The sequence below is a fragment of the Macaca mulatta genome, chromosome 9, assembly GCF_049350105.2.
Source record: "Macaca mulatta isolate MMU2019108-1 chromosome 9, T2T-MMU8v2.0, whole genome shotgun sequence".
In the NCBI taxonomy this organism is placed as follows: Eukaryota; Metazoa; Chordata; class Mammalia; order Primates; family Cercopithecidae; genus Macaca; species Macaca mulatta.
In genome coordinates, this window is record NC_133414.1 from 21,783,076 (window position 1) to 21,811,011 (window position 27,936).

The 27,936-nt window shown below is 37.2% G+C and overlaps 1 protein-coding gene across 2 annotated transcripts in view; it reads left to right on the forward strand.

The window, feature by feature from the left end:
* PLXDC2 (plexin domain containing 2) overlaps nt 1-27,936 on the forward strand; it is a 468,173-nt gene that overhangs the window by 414,839 nt on the left and 25,398 nt on the right. For both annotated transcript variants that reach the window (XM_001094803.5, XM_028826043.2), the window contains one exon: nt 12,476-12,636. In XM_001094803.5, the coding sequence (XP_001094803.1) occupies nt 12,476-12,636 (161 nt within the window). The remainder of the gene's footprint in view (nt 1-12,475; nt 12,637-27,936) is intronic.

A 27,936-nucleotide genomic window follows, 5' to 3' on the forward strand; every position in this document is an offset into this window, starting at 1 on the left:
CAGAGACAGTGGAGTACATGTAGTATGATTCAATTTATGTGAATTTCAAGTAAAATCAAGCTAATCTACAATAATGGAAATCAGCACAGTGGTTGCCTATACAGTGTTGGTCGGGGCTGTTAGGACGGACTGTATGGAGACAAGAGAACTTTATGGGGGAATGGAAGTGTTTCATATGATTTGGGTGATGGTTACTTGGTATATACAGTTATAAAAATTTGGTAAATTGCACATTTAAAATTCCTGTATTTCAAACATGCAAATTTGGCCTCTGTAAAAATAAAAAAAAAAGAAGAAAGAAAAGAGAGGCATTTTGATATGCTTTCATAAACTAGACATAGTTTTTAAAAAATATTCCTGTGAATAAATTCTTCCAGTCTTCTTAAAATTCTCAAAGCAAAAAAAGAAAAAAAGAAAAAAGCTTATCATTGGTAAACCAGCATCTTTAATTAGAAGGCATAAAATATAACATTTCTGATCATGTGATTCATGTTTTGCTTTAAAATATTCACAGAATCTTCCCATGTAGTTGATAATGATGATAAAATTATCTAGCAATTATTGGGCTATTAACGATATACCAGGCAATCTTCTGAGGGCTTTACATGTTTAACTAGCTTAATCCTCACAGCACCCTAAGAAGAAAGTACTATTTGTAATCCCATTTTACACTTGAAGTCTCAGAAGCCCACGGATTTAAGTAATTTGTTCATAGTCACATAGTTTCTAAGGAATGTAGCTGGTCTATAATAACAAGGGCTCTAATTCCAGGCATGCTCTGTGCTCCTTATCACCCTACTGTCCTGCCAGGAGGGTTGCTTCTAATATGGTCCAGTTTAATATATAGTCATTTATTTGCTATTCTCCTATTAAAGCCATCCAGTGTGTCAAAAAAAACAAAACAAAACAAACAAAAAAAAAAAACAGCAGCACCAACTTTGCCTAATCACAGAGTTATTTTTATTTATTTTTTTTTTAGAGGAAGGCACGGTCTAACTCTGTCACCCAGGCTTGAGTGCAGTGGTGCAATCATGGCTCACTGCAGCCTGGAACTCCTAGGCTCAAATAATCCTCCCACTTCAGCCTCCTGAGTAGCTGGGACTGCAGGTGTGTACCACCATGCCCACCTACTTTTTTAAAATTAATTTTTGTAGAGATGGGATCTCACTATGTTACCCAGGCTGGTCTCAAACTCCTGGCCTCAAGTGATCCTCTGGCCTCAGCTTCACTAAGTGCCAGGATTACAAATGTGAGCCATCATACCTGGCCAGCAAATCACAGAGTTTTAAAGTCCAAGGGAACCTCAACTTCTTCTCTAATCCCATCCCCCAACACTTTGAGACCAAAGCCCTTGCAACTGTATACAACTTGTGGAAGTGTCATATGCCCACACAGCAGAGTCTGTTTGCAAAGGTGGTTTGGTGGAACAGGTTAGGTCAGGACCAGTGCGCACTCCCTGGACTAAACATGTTCTGTTCCACATTCAAGACATAGAGCTTTACATTTCAGGAGACTTGGTGCTCCAGTAGCTAAGGGGCAGTCAGTGTGATAAATACAGCTTTATAATGTCCATTCTCCTAAGCAGCATGATTCTGTCTGTGTTAAAGGCAAGTATTGGTGCAAAGCAGTGAAATATAAATACCCTGTATAAGTGTTGCTCAGTGTTTTCACTTTTTTTTTCTTTCTGTCCTATGTGGCACAATTTATTAGTTCTCGTAATACAAACTAAAATGAAATTCAAAGCTCTACCGAGCTGTTGGTTTTGTTATTTTTTGTCTTCGGCGTTTCTTTCTTTGTTTTCTTTTCTTTTTTTTTTTTTTTTCCGGCTTCTGATTCTGTCTTCCTGAGCTACACAGCACACACATAGAATTCTGCTCATAACTTTCCTGGAGAGCTATAATATGCATCAAACCACAGCAAATAGCAAAAGGATTGTATGGTTGTTGAGAACATCAGTGTCTAAGGTTCCAGTACTGAGGCACACACACACACAGGCTACCAGCAACTAAATTAATCCCCGCTTCCTTGGGAGATCCAAAGGTTTTTATTAACGTTGTGCCTAAATTCAGACACCAAGGAACTTGAGGTTGATTTAGTATTCTGCAGTTTTCCAAAGAAGCTGCTTACAGATAACCACTGAAGGGTTGATCTTATTCAGATAGGCTACTAGACCTCAGAAGCTAGGCTTTTGTTTTTCAAATAGTGGCTGGGGATTCTATATCCCATGTCCAAGCTATTGTTTGGGACAACATGTTTCCCTTCGGATGGATGCAAGTACATGAGAGGCTGATCTTGGCCTTTCCGCTTGAAAAACTATTCACTGAAAAGTCCTTGCTTTCACTCGGCATGTCCCTAAGCTTCCGTGAGGTAATGGATTCCTTCTTTCCATGAATAATTTCAAGAAGTTCTCTCATTGCCCTGGTAGTGCAGCCATGACTGAGAAGAATAAGGGTAGTAATCAACAGAATATTAATGAGAGTTAGTAACAGTATTAACAATAATACTAAAGAATCAATATAACAAAGTGTACTAATCAGTAGAGTAACAAGTAGTATGAGTGGCACTAACAACATTAGCACAGCCATTCCATTGAGGATTTATTATATTTTAAGCACCATGCCAACCACTTAAAAGCATCCTGTCAGATCTTCACAACCATCAGGAGATAGCTCTTACTATTATATCCATTTTGCAGAAAAGAAGACAGGATTGAAGAGATGCTGGTCCTTGAGGTCCAGCAATGTGAGATCTGATGTTATTCTTGGAAACCCCCAAGGTTCCATATTTATGTTAGCCCAGTGGTTTACACACAAATCTGTCTTTCTACACCAATAGGAACAGAGTGATAGGGGATTTTTCTTCCATGTTCAGGAAACTTGATGGATTTGATAAGTAGTAAACATTCATCCTTATCCTATCAGGTTATGCATATAAATGATCTGTTTGAATGTAAGTGACTATTCTGAAATTGACAGAATAAATGGCACGAAGAGTCACTCTGTTCTGTACCTCCAAACCTTGAAAGTGCTTTGTTGGCCTATTTTCGGTATTTCATAGTAACTATGAATATCCTTGTTAGGAAAACTATACTACGTTTTTTCTGTAGTTAGAATCCCTAATATCTTAACCATGCAAGGGCTCGGCCTGAAATTAAAAGAGAAAATAGTTTATGAACCCCTTTGGTTTCATATTTAGCTGAAAATTTTAGGTACTAGGATTGTTTTTCCCCTGTGGATTCTTTGGTAGAAGCCGGGGCACATTTTATTTTTATTTTTCAAAAATAATTTTTGGCCGCACTCAGTGGCTCACGCCTGTAATTCAAGCATTTTGGGAGGCCGAGGCAGGTGGATCACCTGAGGACAAGAGTTCCAGACCAGCCTGGCCAACATGGTGAAAGCCCCTGTCTACTAAAAATACAAAAAAAATTAGCTGGGCATGGTGGGACATGCCTATAGTCCCAGCTACTCGGGAGACTGAGGCAGGAGAATGGCGTGAACCCGGGAGGCGGAGCTTACAGTGAGCCGAGATCGCATCACTGCACTCCAGCCTGGGTGAAAAAGCGAGACTCCGTCTCAAAAATAATAATAATAATAACAATAATTTAAAGATATATTTTAAATAGAGAAAAATGAAAACTTGATATACAAAGCTGATGTTAGGAAAAGTTTAGAAGTTAGGTGTCATAAAGATCTTGACTGCTGAAAACATATGCGTAGGCAGATTATTACAAAGAAGAGCACATACACATACAAGAAGTGAAAAATGATAATGGGTTATTCCAAATATTTATTTTCGGTCTTATTTGTAGTATATATAAATACCATAAACCTTCTCTTTTTTCAATTTTTTTCTTAAAGACAGGGTCTCGCTCTGTCACCCAGGCTGGAGTGCGGTGGCAGGATCAAAGCTCACTGCAGCCCTGATTCTTAAAATTTTCCCTTTAAGATATCTGCACATACACATGCATAAAAGCACCGATCTTTGAATGAGACTAGAATCAGCCTATCATTTGGTAACTATTATCCAAAATCCCTCATTTGGATAGAATTAAGTATTCCTTTTAATATTATTTCATAGAAATTTTATTCAGCTTCATTTTTCCAAGATAAAAGGTAAGGGATTATCAGGTTGTTGTTTTTTTAAAGGATATTCATAGTCTAAGATCTTCCAGCCCAGAACATTTTATATATTTCCCTGAATGAATTTCACAGCTGCCGACAGTAGGACAGACTGTAAAAGGAAAGCTGCCCTTGCCAGATATTGGTCTCACCATACATAATGCCCTTAGATGTGTTTTATGCACCTGCTTTTATATCTTCACAGTGATTACCCAAATCCCTTCTACAGCAGTGTCTTAACGTGAATTGTGAATGTGTTGTCACAGTGATACCTAATATGAATTAGGTACACCTTGTATAATAGTTTCAATCCATTCCAATACTAGAATAATATTGACAGGCTGGTAAGCATTTAAAAAATAGTATCACTCTGTTTAAGAAAATGAAAGAACTAAGAGGATTATGAAAAATTACAAAAGACTTAAAACACTAGAAGAAACTCTGAATGAAGTCAAAGTCATAATTGTGTATATAGAAAGTTAAAGAAGTGAGAGAGAAAATAAATGAGCTACAAAATGAGATCAGTTGCAAGGGAAACTTACAAACTCACTTAAAACTTTTATCATTTGATTTTCCTTCGTTACATGCTTTAGCTTGTAAATGGGTTAGGTACTATTCCATGGGGAAAGCCATGTCTATGTGCATTCTTAATCCCAAAGCAGAACACTAACACTTTAAGCATTTATAGTTTAACTTTATTCTGAAGCTTTAAAAGAGTACATTTTGGCATCATCTGCGTAAGATTTATAAATTTTGAGCAAATTTGTGCATGACTTTGTCCAACCCATCAGCCTCTCTGTCCCCCAAAGGATATTAATATATTATGGAATTTATGGGCTGTAAATTTTCATTTTAAGCCCAGGAGAAGAGTTAGTTCTAAAGTGAATAAAATTTCAGACAAAGAATATTTCTATTTTAGTTTTTTCTTTATTTCTCGACTTTAATTGTTGGCAGTATTTAATAGTAGGTACAGATCATTTTGGCAATGCATTAAAGTATTTTACCATATTGGAGAATTATACTTCTAAATACAGAATATCAATGTCATATGCATGTAAATCCTAAGAGAAAATAACAGTCATAGAAACAGCACGGAGACATAGAGTTTTAACATTAAATGCTACACTTTGAAAAAATAAATAAATATGTGTATACACATACATACATATATATAGAGAGAGAGTTTTAACATTAAATGCTACACTTTGAAAAAAGTAAATAAATATGTGTATACACATATATACACACATATATACACATATATATACATATATATGTAACATTTTCTTCCTTTTTCCTCCTATCTTCTTTTTTTCTACCTCCTTTTCCTTTCATCTTTCCTCCTTCTTTATTTTCCATGATTCATAGACTCCTCCAAATTAAACACATTGACGTGAGGTCTTGAATATTTTCTAGTATGTACTTAATATATTTTAAAAATATGTTGTCTTGGCCAGGCGCAGTGGCTCACACCTGTAATTCCAGCACTTTAGGAGGCTGAAGCACATGGACCACTTGGGGTCAGGAGTTCAAGACCAGTCTGGCCAACAGGGTGAAACCCCGCCTCTCCTAAAAACACAAAAATTAGCCAGGCGTGGCAGCCTGTGCCTGTAGTCCCAGCAACTCAGGAGGCTGAGACAGGAGAATTGCTTGAACCCAGGAGGCAGAGGCTGCTGTGAGCCGAGATCACGCCACTGCACTCCAGCTTGGGCAATAGTGAGAGCAGACAGAGACTCCATCTAAAAAAAAAAAAAATATATATATATATATATACACACACACACACACACATATATATATGAGTGTGTATATATTGTTTTTGCTATTATGGTAGCAAAAATTTTCCCAAAAATAGCAGATTGCTTTCATAGAATTGACAGTTCTTACAGTCTTCTCTGTGTCTAAATATTGATCTGCATTTCATAAAGCGTTGAAAAGTAATGACACTCACTGGGTCAGATTAGAGTATATTATATTGAATACTATTGATTTTCTCTGCTTCATTTATATATTAAAAATATCTTAAGCACAGTGCAAAAAAAGGCCTTTACTTTGGAGATTTTTTAAGTATATTCCTGTATTTCCTTTTTTGGCTTGGAGACTCTTTTATGGCTTCTTGTTGCCTGTTATTAATTCCTCTTATTTTAATACACAAGGTAAGGCTTTACAAAGACTAAAGATTTGAATTCTTCTGTGTGTTATGTTTTACTAAGCGTGTGAGAAGGATGCTTGTTTAGTTTTTGTTTGCTTTTGGACATGAATGACAGCTCATAAGATGTTTGTATGAATAGAGGAAGAGTTTAGGTCTTAAGACTAGATTCCTTCTCATGTTTCTTTAATTTCCCCTAAAACCGACTAGACTCTGATGAGCTTTGTATTAGTCCATTTTCACACTGCTATCAAGAACTCCCTGAGATTGGGTAATTTATGAACAAAAAAGGTTTAATTGACTCAGAGTTCTGCATGGCTGGGGAGACCGCAGGAAACCTACAGTCATGGCAGAAGGCGAAGGAAAAGCAAACACCTTCTTCACAAGGTGGCAGGACAGAAAGAGAAAGAAGGGGGAAGTGGCACTTTCAAACCATCAGATCTCATGGGAACTCACTGTCACAAGAACAGCATGGGGGAAACCACTCCCGTGATCCAATCACCTCCCACCAGGTCCCTCTCTTAACACATGGGGATTACAATTCAAGAAGAGATTTGGGGGGGGACACAGAGCCAAACCATATCAAGCTTACTGAGAAGTTTGTCCCTGAAGCAAGTTCAGAATTCTCTTTGACATACTTCTATCTGCCAATTTAAAAGAACAATCAGTCGAGCCACAGATTGACATCTTAGTTTATTGTATTTTTTGCAGGAGGGAAATGAGTATACTCAAGCAGTCTTCCCTTGAGGTGAATGAACTAAACTTCAGTTATGGGAATTAGTAAGCATTTACGTTTTCTAAATTTCAGTTTTGCATTTGAGGTGCCTTTTTTTTTTAACTTTTATTTTAGGTTCAGGGGTACCTGTGTAGGTTTGTTTTATAGGTAAATTATCACAGGAGTTTATTGTACAGATTATTTCATCACCCAGATAATAAACATGGTACCCAATAGGTAGTTTTTTCATCCTCACCCTCCTGCCTCCCTCTACCCTCAAGTAGGCTCTGGTATCTGTTGTTCCCTTCTTTGTGTCCATATGTACTCAATGTTTAACACCCACTTACGAGTGAGAACATAATGTATTTGGTTTTCTGGTCCTGTGTTAGTTTGCTTAGGACAACGACTTCCACCTCTTTCCATGTTGCTTCCTTCAAAGAATAGGATCACATTCTTTTTCTATGGCTGCATAGAATTCCGTGGTGTATATGGACCACATTTTCTTGATCCAGTCTACCGTTGATGAGCATTTAGGTTGATTCCATGTCTTTGCTATTGTGAACAGTGCTGCAATGGACATAATGTGTCTTTATGGTAGAATCATTTATATCCTTTTGAGTATATACCCAGTATACTCTAAATTCTGTCCGCAGATCTCCATAAATATGCAAAATCTGTACAATTTGATCAAGCATGATATTAAACTGAAAACCAAGTAGTGAAAGAATTTAAAATCAAAGCATATCAATGGAATGCTTCCTGCACCTTCAGATTTAATGACCTCTAATTAAGCCATCATAATACCTGCCAATACACGCTCACCTAAAGCCCATAGAAAGAAGCCGGAATAGAGATGCTTGTACTGTGAAGGAAATTGTAGAATCATTGCAGTAGCCAAAAAAAAAAAAAAAAAAGGTTAAATAATACGAGAGTAGAAAAATGCTTTCTCCAAAACTATGTGTGCAATTTTGGTCACTCCATTTGGATGGTCACTCTAAAGCATTTTGAAATAGTCATTGGTATGTGACACAAAGAAACTCTTGTAATATTTTGGAATTGTGTATGCTACATTTTTCCTTAAATGACTTGCTCTGTTAGAACAAATCAAGTCATGTTATACTCATAGATCTGGAAATATTTATTTTGTCTTCTGGTTAGTATTGAGAATCCATGAAAGCTGTTTATTTTATTAAATTAATCATCATCCAAAAATGTCATTAAATGGTTATTTGGCTAGGAATAAACTAGACTGTACAAATTGCATTATTAGATATGGCCGCAGTGTCTTGGCATCTAAAACAGAAATGTAAAGAAACATTTTTAAAAGGAGATAATATAACTAAATTATTATTGGAAGTATGAATAAATAATAATTGTGAGAGTATTTATGTCTAAATAAAGGTAGTGAGGTTTACCACACTCAAGGTGCAAATCTGGTTCTGACTGTTATATTCCAAAGATTGGCAATTTATGTACTGCAAGACAAAAATAATTTTATTTCTGACAAGGACTCTTATTTAGTAAAACATGACCCTTGCACTCTTCTTTCTTCCTTCCTGGGAAGGGCTGCCTCCTTAACAGGTGCTGGTCCTCCAGCCCATTTGGGAAGTAGCAACCTGAGGTCAACTCACAAATACCTTAATCTTCCCTGTCCATTCCTGCATACACAAAAGAAGTAAGACTAATTCAGGTGCAGTGGCACATGTCTGTAATCCCAGCACTTTGGGAGGCTGAGGCAGGAGGAATACTTGAGCCCAGGAGTTCAAGACAAGCCTGGGCAACATAGTGACAATCTGTCTCTACAAAAAAAATTAACCAGGCATGGTGGCACATGCCTGTAGCATCAGCTACTTGGGAGGCCAAAGCAGGAGGATCACTTGAGCCCAGGAGTTCGAAGCTGCAGTGAGTCAAGATCACACCACAGCACTCCAGCCTGAGTGACAGCAAGACTCTGTCTCAAAAATAAAAAATAAAAGAAGAGGAAGTGAGGCTGAAATTTGTGAGGCTAAAACTTGGCATGCTGTGTATAAAGGACTGTTTATGATGGCAGATACTGACCTAAAACCCAGCCCAAAGACAAACCCCAGAAATAGAATCAGACCCTGAATGGTTGGATAGATGGATGGATGGATGGAGAAAGGGAGGATAAAAAACAGCAGAAAGGAGAGGGATGGAGGGATGGAAAGACGAATGGAAGAGGGAGGGAAGGATTTGAAGAAACAGTCAAAGCTTCGTTTTTGAGTCAAGTAGATATTTTTGCTACATTTCCCCTAAAGCCACATTTTCAATTAATCCTGTTTTCCCAGGAAAGCAATGTGTCATACTCTTATAAAAAATAAGAAAATAGCCAAGCCCACAAGATGCAATAATACAAGCATACTTAAGGATGAGGCCAAATTTTTAAAAGCAACACATGTTAAGGGCAAAAACACAGTTTATATATTGTCATGAATCTGACTGTATAATTTGCCTCAACCTGCCTCATATAAAAAGTACGATAATAATATAATATCTCAATATTCATTAAGTGCTTATTATGAGTCACATACTCTCCTAAGAACTTTATATGTATTAAATGTGGAATTCTCATATCAACCCTGTGGGGTAATTACTGTTATTGACTGCATTTTGGAGATAAGGCTAACTGAAGACCAGACAGATGAGGTCATTTATTATAGCCTCACTTGATTTTTATTGGCAATGTGGTCATTCTAATACTGTAACCTATTTCCAAAAGCCTTTATTTTTATCTTTTTCCTTCCTCTCTGTTCCTCCTCCCTTCTCACCAAATACAGATGAAAATGTTTGTGATGGCAGATACTGATCTAAGACCCAGCCCAAAGACATAGCCTCTGTCATCTTGGAGGTGTAATGTTAATTCTTTTTTGTAAGGTTTAGTCTCGCTCTGTCACCCAGGCTGGAGTGCAGTGGCAGGATCTCGGCTCACTGCAACCCCCGCCTTCGAGTTCAAGCAATTCTGTCTCAGCCTTCTGAGTAGCCGGGATTACAGGCACCCGCCACCACGCCTGGCTAATTTTTTGTATTTTTAGTAGAGACAGGGTTTCCACCGTGTTGGCCAGGCTGTTCTCAAACTCCTGACCCCAGGTGATCCACCTGCCTCGGCCTCCCAAAGTGCTGGGATTACAGGCGTGAGCAACCACGCCCAGCTCCAGTGGTAATTCTTTAACTGTTTTTCCCATTAGTTTTTCTTTGCTTGAAGTTACCAGATTCTTTTCAGAATTATTTGCTAGAAGAACTCACAACATGAAATAAGAGGAGATAGCAGGACCTACAGCCCAGTGTTCATTGAGGAGGCGTTGATCAGAGGTCCAGAATTCAGACATGGAGGCCAGACTGCTAGTGTGTGAGCTCAGTTTTACCTTAATAGTTTTGCAACCCTAGCTCATTTTCTAATTATCCTGTGCCTCGACTTCCTTATTATAAAACAGAAATAATAGTAGTGCTTACCTCTTAGGGTTGTTGGTTGGGTACTTGCAAAGCAATACAATGATCCCTGGCACAGTGTAAATGAGCTATTATATAATGAATTACTCTAAATTTGATCTTCTTTCACTAATGAATTTCTGTTACATAAGGGAAATCTTTAGAATTTTCAGCGTTACTAGATTTGGAGAAGGATTACTGAACACCAACCGCAGTTCTCAAGCAAGGAGTTAACGAGAGCAATAAAAATGTAGAGGGGAGGTAGAAAGAATTAGGAGGTCATGTTTCTCCACTTTATCTGGAATTCCATTCGTTCATGTGGACCACACATTGTGATAGACATCCATGTTTGGTTTTTCTTTAAAAAAATGTAAAATGAAAGAAAGAAATCAGTGCTTATTAAACGAAGTTTAATAGACAAAAAAATGTTTACAACATAGAGGCAAAGGGTAAAAATAACAAAGAGGTAAATTGTTCTTGAAAGTATTGAGGCCGGATGCAAAGGCTCACGCCTGTAATCCCAGAACTTTGGGAGGCTGAGGTGGGTGAATCACTTGAGGTCAGGTGTTCAAGATCAGCCTGGCCAACACGGTGTAACCCCATCTCTACTAAAATTACAAAAATTAGCCAGGCGTGGTGGTGGGCGCCTGTAATCCCAGCTACTCAGGAGGCTGAGGCAGGAGAATTGCTTGAACCTGGGAGGTGGAGGTTGCAGTGAGCTGAGATTGCACCACTGCACTCCAACTTGGGCCTGGGTGACAGAGCAAGATTCCCATCTCAAAGGAAAAAAAAAAAAAAAGAAAAAAAAGAAAGAAAGGATTGAGAGCCACTGATCTGAAACTTTTGTTCATCTTAGAGAATTATCTCATAATTCAGAATTCCAGTCATATGGTGCACTTAAGATATAGTTACTGCTGTACATAATTCAGGAAGATCTCTAAATGCCTGAGTAATCATCAACAATTACAGAATTTTAGTAAAAGAAGACTTTAGAGATTAGTTGTATTTGGCTGGCTGGCTTTGGTTAGGATAGTTATTACTTTAGAAATTTAATTCCTCCCTTTGCTAACTCAGAAAAAAAAATGTGTATTACAGTGAAAAGCATCTCAGTAAAAGTTAGAGGGAATGATACTGTTCTGGGGTGTTGTGGAATGTTTTCCTTTGCTGTGACGTTCCCTTCAGATAGTGATCAAAACTATTTGAGGGTCATTAAGCATCCATCTGTTACACTTTTTTAAAGTATTTTTGCTTAAAACAGATTTTTCACAAATTTTGCTTGGAGTTCATGTACAAACTTTCTGAAAATGCTTATGTAGCTTACCAAAAGATGTCCAGTACTCTTGAATTTAAAATTTCCGTGAGAGGAGCTTTCAAAATTAATCAGCTTTTCCCTAGGTAACTTTGTTGGTTTAATGAGAAAAATCAAAGTTAAATTTAGTGTGTAGTTAATTAGAGTTTGAGGTATCCCACAGTACTTTGAGAATAAAAAGTATTCATTTTGCTTACCCAACTAGAAATTTTAAAACACAGGCCAGGCGCAGTGGCTCATGCCTGTAATCCCAGCACTTTGGGAGGCTGAGGTGGGCGGATCACCTGAGGTCAGGAGTTTGAGACCAGCCTGACCAACATGGTGAAACCCTGTCTCTACTAAAAATACAAAATTAGCCAGGCTTGGTGACTCACACCTGTAATCCCAGCTACTCAGGAGGCTGAGGCAGGAGAATCACTTGAACCCAAGGAGGCAGAGGTTGCAGTGAGCCAAGATCATGCCATTGCACTCCAGCCTGGGCAACAAGAGTAAAACTCCATCTCAAAAAATAAAAAATAAAAATAAAACACAGTGATAAATGTATTTTTACTCACGAATCCTGTGGATTCTTCATTGCCCACATGAAGAGCACCTCACCTGTAAAACTGGTGTCGTGGAAAAGTTGTCCAGGAAGTAAAGATCCAGTCGTACTTTATTAAAAACACAAATATCTCCTTAGATGAAAATGCAAACTTAAGGGTAAGCTCATGACCGTCCTGACAGCTGGGATGTTCTTTCAGCTTCTACAGATGACAGTGCAGCTGAGAAGAAAGGGGGAACCCTCCACGCTGGCCTCATCGTTGGAATCCTCATCCTGGTCCTCATTATAGCCACAGCCATCCTTGTGACAGTCTATATGTATCACCACCCAACATCAGCAGCCAGCATCTTCTTTATTGAGGTAAGTGTTGAGTTGAACACATGAAAACCACGCCAGTTGATGAACTGTATCCGTTTGCTAACACCACCTGGATTTAATATTTACCGCATGATTTCTCCATTTTTCAGTTTCGAGGTTTCTGATTTCACACACATGGATGCTCTCACCCATGCACTCTCGTACATATTGATAGATTGCTTTCAGATGATGGGTTCAGTTACCTTATCTCTGGAGCTTTTAAAGACATAAACTATCTTGTCTTTCTGAGATCTAAAAGAAAATGGGAACCATATTTTTTGGTCCTTTTACACCAAGTATGTTAACCAGCTGCTCTCCTTGTCCTAGGAGGAAATACTACGTATCTGGGAGGCTAAAGACTTAGCTTAAGTCAATTGCTCAGTGAATGCTAATTGAGTATTGGCTGTGTGCATGATACAATATGATGGGCCTCTTCTCAAAATGCTCACAACCCGTTTGGAAAAAATATGGCTTTCACCACAAAATGACAGATATAAAAATAAAATAATGGTATATGCTGTTGCCATTTTGCATAATGTGTGTATATTTGTACATTTATATATAAATGCACAGACACACATATCCACACAGACACGGAACGAGAGCACCATACTGAATAAGTGTTATGTCTTCATGTACAGAATATAGGTTTGGTGCCAGTGCTGAGGAGTAAACAGGTGGGAAGGCAAGGGGCTGTGCATAAGGAGCTATGGCTAAGCCCTGGGGTCTAAAAGGCTGAAACCAGGAAGCCTGGAGACCAGTGGATACAGTCTGTGCGTCTGTCTGTGTGACCAAGTCATCTCTGTCCTCCAGAAGGTTGGGTTTCCTGGGCCCCATGCATATGATGCAGTTTTTTCTTGTTTTGTTTTGTTTTTTTTTTTTTGTCGTTGTTGTTGTTTTGACAGAGTCTCACTCTGTCGCCCAGGATGGAATGCCATGGTGCAATCTCGGCTCACTGCAACCTCTGCCTTCCAGGTTCAAGCGATTTTTGTGCCTCAGCCTCCTGAGCAGCTTAGACTACAGGCAAGCACCACCACACCCAGCTAATTTTTGTATTTTAGTAGAGACAGGTCTTCACTATGTTGGCCAGGTTGGTCTCAAACTCCTGACCACAAGTGATCCTCCCGCCTTGGCCTCCCAAAGTGCTGGGATTACAGGTGTGAGCCACCATGCCTGGTCACATGTGCACCTTTGACTCTCACATCTGAATGGAACCACTCCTCTTCCAACACCAAATAAAACTAGAAATACTAAAGCAATAAAGGAAATCTTCTCTTGCAGAATTTCAAACACAGAATTAGAATTATTCATTGTGTGACACATGGAAAGGTTGCTTGGAATTATGGTCACTTGTTGAGTGAGAAATTATAATGCCTTTTAAACTATGGAGTTAAAATTACCTATGCTCCTTATAATGGGGAGAGGTGAATAAATGCAAATCAAACAATTGCTTAAACGTCCTAGATGGCTCACAACTGTCTGTAGAAGAAAGTGCCGTCTCCTTTTCCTTCTTTGGGGGCTCAAGGCCTTGGCACTCTCAATCTTACGTGTCATTTCAATCTTTATTCTCTTGGCTCCCTAATCTGGAGTTGGCATTTCTGTCAAATTTCATGTTTTGTTTGTCTCTGTACACAGCCCAAATTCTCCATGTCACAAAAACATTGCTCATTCTAGTTCCTCCATCAAAAATTCCTCCTGGTCAGGTACAGTGACACATCTGTAATCCCAGCACTTTGCGAGGCTGAGGCAGACAGATTGCTTGAGCCCAGGAGTTTGGGACCAGCCTGGGCAACATGGTGAAACTTCATCTCTAAAAAAAAAAAAAAAAAATAGAAAAAATAGAAAAAAATGAATGGGGCATGGTGGCGTGTGCCTGTAGTCCAAGCTACTTTGGGGGCTGAAATGGGAGAATTGCTTGAGCCCAGGAGGTCAAGGCTGCAGTGAGCCATGACTGTGCCACTGCATTCCAGCCTGGGTGATAGAGAGGCCCAGTCTAAAAAAAAAAAAAAAATCCTCCACTCCCATATTAGTTATTGAATTCAGAAGCCAAAAGGCCTTTGATACGGTGTACCCCATAAGCTTCTTTAGACCATCTTCCTGCTCGGCAGCTGGGTATAATCTCTTTCTCTTCTGAAACTCTATCTACAGGGATACACCCCTGCCTTTCTCTGGCATTCATCTTTCTGTTTTGCATTAGAGTTCAGTATGCGCATGATTTATTCCACCCTGCAAGACTTGTAAGTGCCTTAAGATTTGGATTAAATCACTTACGTTTCCTTTGAAAAATAGGGATTCTGCCAATATTTCCTGGAAAAACGTTCATAATAAATATTCTAGGACATTTCAGACTTCCAGTGAAATTTCATACAAAACGTATTTCAGAAATGGCATCTTCATTTGATTCAGTAATTGAGGTATTATCAGGCATTGCCTTGAATTGAAAATCTGTTATTAAGTTCTGTTAATGTGCTTGGTTTTCTCGGAAGAAAGTAGACAACCTTCTCAAAGTTACAAACGCATTCTTCAAAGAGCTGCTGAGTGACAAGCTAGAAAGCCTCAGGGACTAGCCAGACCTCAGGCTGCTGCTACTGCCGTAACCCCCTCACATGTTTAAGCCTTTTCAAACTGTGCAGTTTATTTTCTGACATAGTGAAAAAGAAGACACTGTGAATATCTGATGGTGATGGTATTAGCGGCAAATTGCACAGTATGAAAGATCTAGTTAAAGCTGGTTCAAAGCAACCCACATATGACTGCAAAAATAGTGGAATATTGTTTTGAGTATTAGTCTCATTGTCTTATGTCTCAGAGCCTGTATGTCCAGATGTGTGGAGTGTTTGTATATGTATACATACACATGTATTTATAGAATATGAGAGCTAGATGGAATCTTAGAGATAATTTAGCTCTATACTCTCCTAACACAAAAGGAGACTGAGTGAGGCTGAGAGGAGTGGAATGACTTATCCAAGGTCAAAGAGCCATAGTTCTAAGAATAACTCTTTCTTCTTTTCACGTGTAAGCAAAGCAGAGTCACTCAGCAGGTCTCCCAGCTTTTCTCCTCTTGACTTTTTTTCCTTCCTGTGGAGTCAATTGCCAGAGTCTGCTTAAATCTCTACCTATCTGACACGCTGCTGGGGTCATGCGGCTCACAGTGGCTGGGCAGCAGCTGATTTTTGGAGGTGATAGTCATAACTTTACTATTATTAAAACTGACCACTGTTTGCAAAATCAAAACAGATCCACGATGACCATTCTGTTTGTGATATGCAGACGTGTAAATTTGAAGATTTTAAATTATTAGTCACATTAGAATTGTTGTTGCATAAATGAGGGAACTGAATATAACAACATTTTTTTCATTGCCTTTGATGTTCCATACTATATTCCTCTCTACTTTTGAAATGAAATTGATGTGCTTTCTTCTTTTATGAAAATGATACCATTCTTTATAGAAAATTGAGATAGTGCAGAAATGTAAAAGGAAGAAAAAAGAAAGTCATTTATAGGTTCCAGCATGCAGAATTGATGACTATTAATAGTTTCATTTATTTTCTTCTGGAATTTGTATGTACATAATTTGATGTTTGCCCATTTAATACAGTGGTGATTTCACTGTAATACACATAGGTATTCTTTTTTAAATAACATTTTTCTGTTTTATTATGATGGCTTTGTAAACATAATTTTAATGTTTGTATTCTATTCTATTCAACATTTGTTCAATAGTTTTATACTGACTGCCTCTTATGCAGTCAAGTGGTAACTCGGAATACACTGAGAGCCTAACATGTGCCTACAAGTCAAAAAGGACCTCGTTTCATTCAGATGAAGACTGTGTGTTAGTTTTCTACTGCTGTTGCAACAAATTGCCACAAACCTAGTTACTTAAAATAACACACACTTGGCTTACAGCTCTGGAGGTCAGAAGTGCTAAAATCAGGATATTGACAGGGCTGGTTCCTTCTGGAGGTTTCAGGGCTTAATCGTTTCCTTGCCATTTTCAGCTTCTACATGCTGCATGTGTTCCTTGGCTCATGGTTTCTTCTCCATATCATTCCAACTTCTGTTCCCACCATCACATCTCCTACCACGAACGTTGACCCTCCAGCCTCCTTGTTGTAAGGCCCCCTTGTGACTACATTGGGCTCACCTGGGTAATCTAGAATAATCTCTGCATCTCTAGGTCCTTAACTGAATCACATCTGCAAAGTTCCTTGTAAGGTAACATTAACACCTTTTGGAGATTAGGACGTGGACATCTTTGGGAGGCCATTATTCTGTTGAGCACAGAGTGCGTCAAATGTGAGATGCATCACACACTTCCAATTAAACTGTAACACACCCTTGACTATAAGATATGTCCCAGTTTCAGTTATTAAAATGTAACCCAATGGATATCTTGAATATTTCACAGTGAAATCCAGACTTCACTAAACACTTGTATGAGTTAGTTCCTGTGCTAAACACTGTATATAATGTGATGAAATTGAATGACTCTAGGCTGGGAGCGGTGGCTCATGCCTGTAACCCCAGCATTTTCGGAGGCCGAGGCAGGCAGACCACTTGAGGTCCAGAGTTTGAGACCAGTTTGGCCAACATGATGAAACCCCATCTCTACTAAAAATACAAAAATTAGCCAGGCATGGTGGCACGCGCCTGTAGCCCCAGCTACTCGGGAGGCGGAGGCAGAAGAATCACTTGAACTTGGGAGGCGGAGGTTGCAGTGAGCCAAGATCGCACCACTGCACTCCAGCCTGGGTGAACAAGTGAGACCCTGACCCTGTTTTTTTAAAAAAAAAAAAAATTCATGACTCTGCCTTTGAGTGTATATATCAGAGCTCATGCACCCAGTGTCTTATCGCAGAGCAATGCGGCTCTTCCTACTTTTTCTTATTTTTAATCATCCCCATTATAAACATATTAATAGTAACAGCCAACACTTATCAAATACACTAATAAAGTGATTGACACTTATTACCTCATTTAATCCTCATGAAGACCCTGTGTGATACAAAGGTTATCTTCATCTCATAGCTGAGGAAGCTGAAGCATGGGCCTTAAGTAAGTTCTCACCATCACGCATTTGGTCATTAGTGGAGTCAGGATTTAAGCCCAGGCTCTCCAACTCCAGAGACTATGCCCATAACCACCAGGCTGTGCTGCCTCCCTATGTGTAAAGGGTTTTTCTTCATATGCTGTATGTAGAAATGTCGGCTGATATATATACAAGGACATACATTATGTCCTTGAAACGGATTTCCAAAAGTAGAATCAAAGGAAGGAAATGAATGGTATAAAAGAATGTAGTAAATATTGCCAAAAGCATGACAACAATTCATGTAGCTGTTGCTATTATTGTCTATTTTTAGTGATGATAATGTCAGTGGCTGTTAGCTGTGTATTTTGTTCTTGCAGAAAAGATACACCAGTTATTATACATTTTGTGGACCCAAACAGCATTCCTTATATAAAATACTTACATGGGCTTTAGCTTTTAGATTTCTTATTGTAGAAAGGAAATGAGATAATTAAGCAAATCATCACCCCATAAACAAGTGAATTAACTATTAATATCCCGTGTCTTCTTATACAAGATTAGGTACCAGAGTTCCATTCTTCTAAAATGTTCCATTTCTATTCAGTCAAGCCGAATAGCCTATTTTTTATTAACTTATCTTGTATATTACTCCATCATTCTCAGATCTTTGACTGACTGGCTTGCATTTCATGTTTATGTGTCTAGCTTTTCACATTAATTTTCTAAAGGGTATCTGATTTTGGCCAAAATCTATCACATTATATACAGGAATGTCTACACATGCTTTAAGTATTTTTTTTTGAAAATGAAGTTTATTATCTTGAAAAAAAATGGCAGAGAACACATAATAAGCATGAATTCCTTAATTTTTAAAAGATCTTGATGAAACTAGTATCTTTTTGGAAGAGTCAATGTGTCTAGGTTTTACATTAAATTTAATAATTGTTGAACATTGCTAAGCATAAATGTTATGACTTGTAGTATATTTTATTGTTTCATGAATATGGGTCACAGAGATAAATGTTTACACTCTTGAATGGTATTCTACACACATCACTATTCAAGATTTTTAAATAAAATACTTAAGATGTAATCTAACTGAAGGTCAAGAAAATAATATTACAAAGTGATAATCACACAAAATCAACATTCCAATGAAAGGATTCTATTTGGACTATAACAAATAATTTAGACTAGCCATCTTGCTGAAAGTATTAATGTTGAACATTGTCCTTAATTTTTCTTAGTAAACATAAATAATTGCTAGTATTTGGACACTCATGTGCAGTTTTGATTGTTCTGTACACATAAAAATAAAGAGAAATTGATAAGAACCTAATGATAAAAGTGATTTACAGCTTTGGAAGACAGATTCTATGAATAAAATATTGGAGGATTTTTTTTTTCTACATAGAAAAGTAAAAACTAAGAGTACCTAATCCTGCCACTTATGCTGCAAAGCTTTGAAATGTCCTCAGAGAGAAAGGAGTCAGTTCAAATGAGTAATTTAAAATGAAATCGGAAGAAGCAAAAGTTGTAGGAACAATGGCCCTTGTATTTCAGGAGGGGACTGAGATCGTGCAATGGCAATGGAGTTTGCCTGTCAATAGTAGTTATAATTCCTACCCTGAGGACTGGAGAAATACAGGGTACAGAACTGTGCTGTCAATATGTGGCTGCTACCTATATGGACTTTGAGCTCTTAAACTGTGACTTGTCTAGAACAAGGTATGTGTAAAACACACACTGGATTTTCAAATCTGAGTACAAAAAATAATGTCAACATCTCATCAATAATTTTTATATAATTACATGTTGAAATTATAGTATCTTGGATATACTGTATTAAATAAATTTTATTACAATTAATTTTATTCATATTTACTTCTAAAATGGACACTAGACACTTTTAAAATTATATACGTAGCTCATACTGTATTTCTATCGGATGATGCTGGTTTGTAGAGAAAACCTTGCAGAGAGAAAGAATTAGAAAGAAAAGTTGGTTCCATAGTTTTTTAAAGTAGGAAATCAACTGGTTTTTAGCAAGAAGGAAAGCAGAAGCTTATGAGGAGGCAGAAGGCTGCCAAAGCCAACTGATAAGTTCACCAGTCATTCATTCATGTATTTAATATTTGTTGAGCTTCTATTATGCACCAAGTCCCCAAGGTACATTGGTAAACAAAACGAACAAGATCATCCTTGCCTTCATGGAGCTTACATTCCAGTGGGTGGAGACAGCTGATAAACACATTTTAAGTTAGGTGTGGATTTCACATTGAATGATTAGTTTTACAGAAGAGGCAGTCACCATAAAATATTTGATAAAATGTTACCTTTTTTAATTGCTTGAGCAATGTTACCTTTTTGATCGCTTGAGCTCAGGAGGTGGAGGGTTCAACTTGATAATAAGTGGCATTCTTATTCTTATCATCATTATCTTTATTTTATCATAGAACTTTTTATGGAGCTCTAGATATAGATTTTATATATATATATATAGAGAGAGAGAGAGAGAGAGAGTAAATGAATAAAAAAAGACTGCTCTCCAAAGCAGTTTATTTTCCTAGGCCAGTTGCGGTGGCTCACGCCTGTAATCCCAGCACTTTGGGAGACTGAGACGGACGGGTCATTTTAAGTCAGGAGTTTGAGACCAGCCTGGCCAACATGGTGAAACCCCGCCTCTACTAAAAATACAAAAATTAAGTAGGCATGGTAGTGTGTGCCTGTAATCCCTGCTACTCAGGAGACTGAGGCAGGAAAATCACTGGGACCTGGGAGAAGGAGGTTGCAGTGAGCCAAGATCACGCCACTGCACTCCAGCCTGAGCAACAGAATGAAACTCTGTCTCAAAATAATAATAATAATAATAATAATAATTTGTTTTTCTGATGGGGAAACACTCTCACCATTCTTAAAGTGTGCCTGAATTAGAAGTTATTAGTTATTTCTATAATAAAATCTGGACATAAATGTCTAAATACCAGTCATTGTTCATACCACACTTTTTAAATTCTTATTATTTCCAGGGCACCAAAATATCTGCTTTTACTGGGAGTACTTTTTATTTTCTATCAGCAGAATCAGGATACCAAAGCAAAAACAAACTTCAGCCTGTGTGCAACCTTGGGATTCTGTCACTTTTCCAAAATAAGTAGATGAATTCTCCAAGTATCTATCACAAGTAAATTTCCTTGAGGACTCATGTGTTATCTTAAAAATTTAATGAGTTTTGCATTATTCTCTTTAATACAGACACATGTCTGATATAAAAAATGATTCTACACCATCTTCAACTAATATTAACATTTCAAAAGGTGATTCATATCACTCTTGTAGCTATAAAACCCCAGCTGTATGGTTGTAGATATAAAATCCAAGTAAGTTCAAACCAGCAGAGATAAGACCTCTGTTCCTGGAACCTGAGTGGGCAGTATCCTTTCACCCCTTTGTTGGAGTCAAGTCCAAGGTAGAAATACTCAGGATGGTGAAACAATTTGTTTGGATCCTATGGCACCTGGTTACAGAGTCAAGACATCAAACCAGAATGCCTCACCCTGGCCCTCTAGCCTGAGCAGCTACACAGCATCATAGCAAGAGTCTGTTAAGTTTTTTGCCACTCAAGGGGATTCCCCATCCCAAGAAATATTTCTGGATCACAAGAACCCGTGGAGAATAAGATTAAAGAAACACAGGCAGCTGTGGCCCTCAACTTTTTCTGGCGACTAATAGTACCACCAGGAAACAAGCCAGAAGAAGGAGCCAGGCAAGAATTCAAAGGCTGCTGGGGAGAAAAAAAGCGTTTGCTAAGAGTTTGGCATCTTGCTTTGCAGCTGCTGGATGGATCGCACTTGGGGAGTTAGGAAGACGTGATCTGTGGACAAACCTATGTAGTTCATGAGAAATCGCTTCATAGAACCACAAATCTTTTTTTGTCTTGAAGTCACATATTCTTAATAATTGAGTTTTGCTCTTAAGGTATTTCTTAGTCTTAACTTCAGTTTTAAAGAAAACTCAAGGGGAAAAAATGATTCATTGAAATAAAATACTTTTTATTTGTATTTCTTAGATGAAGCAAAAGATGGTGTTCATTTTTCATGAACTGCTGCAAGGAAAGAAAGATAAGGCAAAACACATCTGACATGGTTTGATATAATTCCCATTAAAGAAGCTATATTAGTAGATGACAGCTTTCCAGAAATATAGTGAAATGCAGAGAAAAGTAGGTGAAATTGGGTCACTTGAAAAAAAGAGACACTCTATGTATGTCAGTGGTTTTCTTTTCTCAATTTCTATTCTAAGATGCTAGAATTTTTATTCATGAACATCACTGAATGTTTTTAAGACATCAATTCAAGTGCATCATGATTGCCTTGTATATGTAATCATCAAGATAAGATTTCTTTTATAGATGTCAGCCTTAATTTACTTTTCTGAGTAACACATTTTCATTTAAATTCCTAAAACTATAATAGTGTTTCTAATTTAATGAAATAATTTCTTCCCTTCATTGGGGAGAATTATTGAAAATACTGAATAAAATATCTCTAATTTCTAATCTGTGGTAATTTCTTTTTACTAATTAATTCCCTAATTATTTCAATGCTACGTAAGACAGTGAAAATCCATAGATGGGTGGATGGATGGATAGATGGATGGATGGATGGATGGATGGATGAATAGATAGATAGATAGGTAGATAGATAGATAGGTAGATAGATAGATACCACAGAAAGATTCTTAATAGATGAAAGAATCAGATAAATAAATGAAAATCTGCAAAGCTACAATTCACTTGGGCATTTGTAAGCTTGAATTATGACATTTTAAGGACATGATATATGTTTTAAGTATTCCGATTCTTTTCTTCTGTTACCTCTTGAAGAGACTACTCTACTGACAGTACCAACTATTGAGTAATTTCTTCCTTGTGACATTGCTAATTGTTCAGTGTTAAAATAAATACTTAAGCCTTTCTATTGTGAAAACAAATAATAGAAACTTTAATTTTAGCAATAATTGGTGCTTCACAGTAAAAATTAATTTATTCAATTACAAGATTATCTTTTCCACCAATTCCATTTAGCGTATTCTTTTCTAACAAACATACAAAACAACTAAACTAAATTAGTTTATTATTACGGCATGCTCTGGTTTATAACTAATACTAGAGTTATTTGTGATTGTAAGAAAATTAAAATATAAAATTTTCAGAGACCAAAACATTAGCAATCTAGGGAGTATGAATGTAAAGAATGTATTATAAATGATGGTAGTAATCATACTTTTTGTGATTTTATTAGAAGTGAACAATCAATGGTATTTTTAGTTTGAAAATGGATTAAGGTTATTTTACTATATGATCTTGTGGTAATCCTTGTATAAAAGCTTTCTTAATAGAAACAAAGTAAATTTTAATGCAAAATTCATACATCCTGTCTTATATCACGTAGTAAGTGAATATAGGGTCAGAATTATTCTATGTCTGTACTTTCTACTTTCAGCTAATTACTACATTCGTATTCTAAGTAACATAATACTTAAAATTACTGTAGGTGAGATAAACTTTAAATAGATGAAAAGCCATTTTTCTATTCAATTTTTTTGTTTGTTTGTTTTGGTTTGTTTTTTTTAAGACACAGTCTCGCTCTATTGCCGAAGCTGGAGTGCAGTGGCGCAATTTTGGCTCACTGCAACCTCAGCCTCCTGGGTTCAAGCAATACTCTTGCCTCAGCCTCCCAAGTAGCTGGGATTACAGGCGCCCATCACCATACCTGACTAATTTTTGTATTTTTAGTAGAGACGAGGTTTTACCATGTTAGCCAGGCTGGTACAGGAATCTTCTTCCTTCTTTTTATTATTTTATCTAATAAATCTCTGTTGTCCCTATCCTACTCATTATTCATTTTACTCCCAGGATTTTCTCCTAGTGTGGGCCACTGTCGTGGAAGATGGCCTTGGCAGGTCAGTTTTGAGAATTCCTTGTGCTATACTGCTCCTGCCCCTTCAGAAATTCTTACACAGGTCCCCTGCACTCACCTGCAACTGGAGTGGGAACTTGCCCCTCTCACTTTCTGCTGCTCTTCTCACATGGGCCGGCTGTGTTTTCCAGGCAATGCTTATTGGCTTACTTTGTGGTTTTCCTGTTTCCAGTCCTGCTAGACACCTTGTGGAGTCCTGTAAAATCTGGGGAAGGGAAGGAACTCAAGAAATACTAAGAGGTACCCAATCCCTTACCTCCGCACTGGGTGGGGCCTCCCAACCAAGGCCTCTTTGCTGCCATCTTTACTGTTTCATAGCTTTCACTGGTGACACTTACAGGTTCTGAAAAATCTGAGGTGACTAGGGACTGGCATGGGCCCCAAGCATACCACAGCAACCTTAGAGAAAAGTGGCCAGACTGTTAGGTGGGACCCATTCCCATGTCACCTCACCAGGCAGGTCCTGCAGGCCTGGGCCTCCAGCCACCTCTTGCCAGACCTATTGAGCCAGTACCAATTCAGCAACTCCCTGGACAGAGCCTCCAGGGACAGCTGAAGGCCTCTCTGCTACTGCCTCTGCAGTGGAACTGCCATTGCCACCCCTGGACTAACGAAGGAGCAAAGAGTCTAAGTACCTTATCCACACCTCCAACAAGCAACTGTGAGCAAAAAGAACAAAGCTGGAGGAATCACATTACCCAACTTCAAACTATACTACAAGGCTACAATGACCAAAACAGTATGGTACTGGTACAAAAATAGGCACACAGACCAATGCAACAGAATAAAGAGCTCAGAAATAAGGCCACACATCTATGACCATCATTTCTTTGACAAAACTGATAAAAATAAGCAATGGGGAAAAGACTCCCTATTCAATAAATGGTGCTGGGAGAACTGGCTAGCCATATGCACCAGATTGAAGCTGGACCCTTTCCTTACACCATACACAAAAATCAACTCAAGATGTAGCAAAGATTTAAATAAAAACCAAAAAACTATAGAAACACCTGAAGACAACCTAGGAAATACCATCCTGACATAGAAACGGGAAAAGGTTTTACGACAAAGACACCAAAAGCAATTGTAACAAAAGTGAAAATTGACAAGTGGGATCTAATTTAACTTAAGAGTTTCTGCAGAGCAAAAGAAACTGTCAACAGAGTAAACAGTCAACCTACAGAAGGGAAGAAAAAATTTGCAAACTATGCATCTGACAAAGATCTAATAACAAGCATCTATAAGGAACTTAAACAAATTTACAAGAGAAAAACAACGCCATTAAAAAGTGGGCAAAGGAGATGAACAGACACTTCTCAAAAGAAGACATGCATGCAGTCAAAAAGCATATGAAAAAAAAAGCCACATATCACTGATCATTAAAGAAATGCAAATCAAAACAACAATGAGATAGCTACCATCTTACACCAGTCAGAATGGCTATGATTAAAAAGTCAAAAATAACAGATGCTGGTGAGCTAGTAGAGTAGAGGGAACCCTTTTAGCACTGTTTGTGGGAGTGTAAGTTAGTTCAACCATTGTGAAAATTCCTCAAAGAGCTAAAAGCAGAACTACCCTATGACCCAGCAATCCCATTACTGGGTATATACCCAGAGGAATATAAAGCATTCTATCATAAAGACACATGCACTCAAATGTTCATTGCAGCACTGTTCACAATAGCAAAGACATGGAATCAATCTAAATTCCCATCAATGACACACTGGATAAAGCAAATGTGGTATATATACACCATGGAATATTATGCAGCCATAAAAAAGAACAAAATCATGTCTTTCATGGGAACATGAATGAAGCTGGAGGCTATCATCCTCAGCAAACTAACGCAGAAACAGAAAACCAAGTACTGCATGTCCTCACTTATAAGTGGGAGCTAAATTTTAAGAATTTATGAACACAGAGAAGGAAACAATAGCCACTGGGGTCTGCTTGAGGGGGAAGGGTGGAAGGAGGGAGAGGAGCAGAAAAGATAACTATCAGGTACTGGGCTTAATGCCTGGTGGATGTAATAATAAGTACAATGAATCCCCATTATATGTATTTATCTATGTAACAAACTTTCACATGTACCCCCAAACATAAAATAAAAATTTTTTAAAAATCTAATAAAAACTCTAAGGACCTAGTTTAAAACTAGCTAAAAAGCATAAAGAAAGTGATTTAAAACATGAAAGAACAACCCAAATTAGCATTAGAACACCTAAAAAATGAAATAGATGTGAGAATTAGAAATACAGAAAACAGAATAATTTTGAAAATAAAAAACTAGAATAATAGAAGAGCAAATAAACACAGTTCTTAATGGATTACAAGAAGTAAAAGGTTTAAAAGTAGATTTTTAATTGAAAAGAATTAAATCAGATAAAAAAAATCTGAGAGGTAATGAAAAATAAGTTTGTCAAAGAAGGTTCCCCATCTGGATAATAGGAAAGAAAAAAACCAAAGCAAAAGAAAAATAAGCCACAAACTAAAAAATTTTTAGTTCTTGAAATAAAAAAATTAAATATTGAAAGAGCATGCTATGTACCTGAGAATATTTACCCAAAACAATGAACATCAAGACTTATTCTAGTAAAGTCACTGGATAATATTTAAAAAAAGAAAGAAAGAAAAAAGTTTTGTGCACTTAAAGAAAACACTTGAATTATAAGCATATCTGAATTAGATAATCATCAAGTTTTTAACAGCAACATTTTGTGCTAGAAAGGAAAATGGAGTAACCGTGTGAAAGGATGGAAAATGTCAGCCAAGAAGTCATATCCAGCAAAACTGACCATTGAGCGCATAAATAATTTATTTAATAATTGCGCATAAATAAATTATTTAATAAATAAATTATTTATTAAATAATTGCTTAAATAATTTTAAATAATTGCTTAAATAATAATTATTTATTAAATAATATGCTTAAATAATTTATTTATGCGCTCAATAATTATTGAGCATAAATAAATTATTATCCATGTGCAGGAACTCTGTCAATATTCTTTCCATGAGTTCTTCCTGAAAACTCTTTCCGAGATGAGCTTCAGATAAACAAAATGACCAGAAAGACATCCTACAAGCACTGGTGGAAGCGGTGCAGCCTTCTGCCAGAACTCAGAATGCATGCATGCGTTTTTGCCTTATGACTATCCTTTGTGCATTTGAAGGTACCTATTGCTGTAACACACATCTCATATTTCAGCTTGCTTCATTTGGCAACAAACGTTTTGGAAATGTTTGGAACATGCTTACAGTTTTTTTTTTATATGTTACTCCATCTATATTTATTAAACAGCAACTGGTAATTTACACATATACATACATGCACATCCTAAGCGCTCATTTATTGAACATTAAAATAATAATAAGGTTTCCGGTGATAATATTACATATCATTTAGTATTGTATATATTGGCATATAAAGTACTAGATGCTTCATAATTATAGTCTCTGAGCCTCATGTAAGTCATTAAAAAGAGATAGATATTTGTAGCAGAGCAGGCTAAGTACTTACTATAATTCATGTTCCCGATTCTAGAGTAGAGGGTTGTGACTGGTAAGTAGTTGCACAATTAAAGATCTTTTTCAAACTGTCTTGCACCCAAAGATGGAGAGGTGACTACTTGTCACTCCAGAAAGTCACATTTAAGCCAAAGCTTTTAACAATTACGTGTGCCTTTGCCACACATTCTCTCCTGCCCCAACAACTGGATATACAGTCCCCGGAGAATGGAAAAGTCAAGATGGAAGAACCAGGATTCACACATGGAAAGAACTTGCCTCCCTTAAAGGGATTATTAACATAGAAAATAGTCACCATCCAGTGCATATAAGGTCACGTAAGACATTTATTAGAGTAATGAGAAGTCAGGGAAAATCAATGGACTGGGTGTGTTTTAGCAAACAACATAATTATATTTGAATATTTCTTTGTTTAGAAAGAGTGGTTTATAAAAAGAGAATCAGGTGGATTAAAAGCCATTGAAAATTTTCAGCAAAGTAAAATCAAAAGCAAATTAAGATTATAAATATATTTATAGTGACTAACCCAAATGTAAACTAATGAAATTGTTGGGGGAAAAATTAAATAATGACAGAAAGTGATACAAGAACAATTGTTGTTTACTGAAAATTACAGCAGTACCCAAAAAGGGAAAACAAAATAAAATACATTTTTAAAATCTAAATAATTATATTTTTGGCCTTAAATTTTTACTCCCAATCAGTAAGAGCTATTCAGCAGAATATATTTAGGATAATTGAAAATGTAGTATA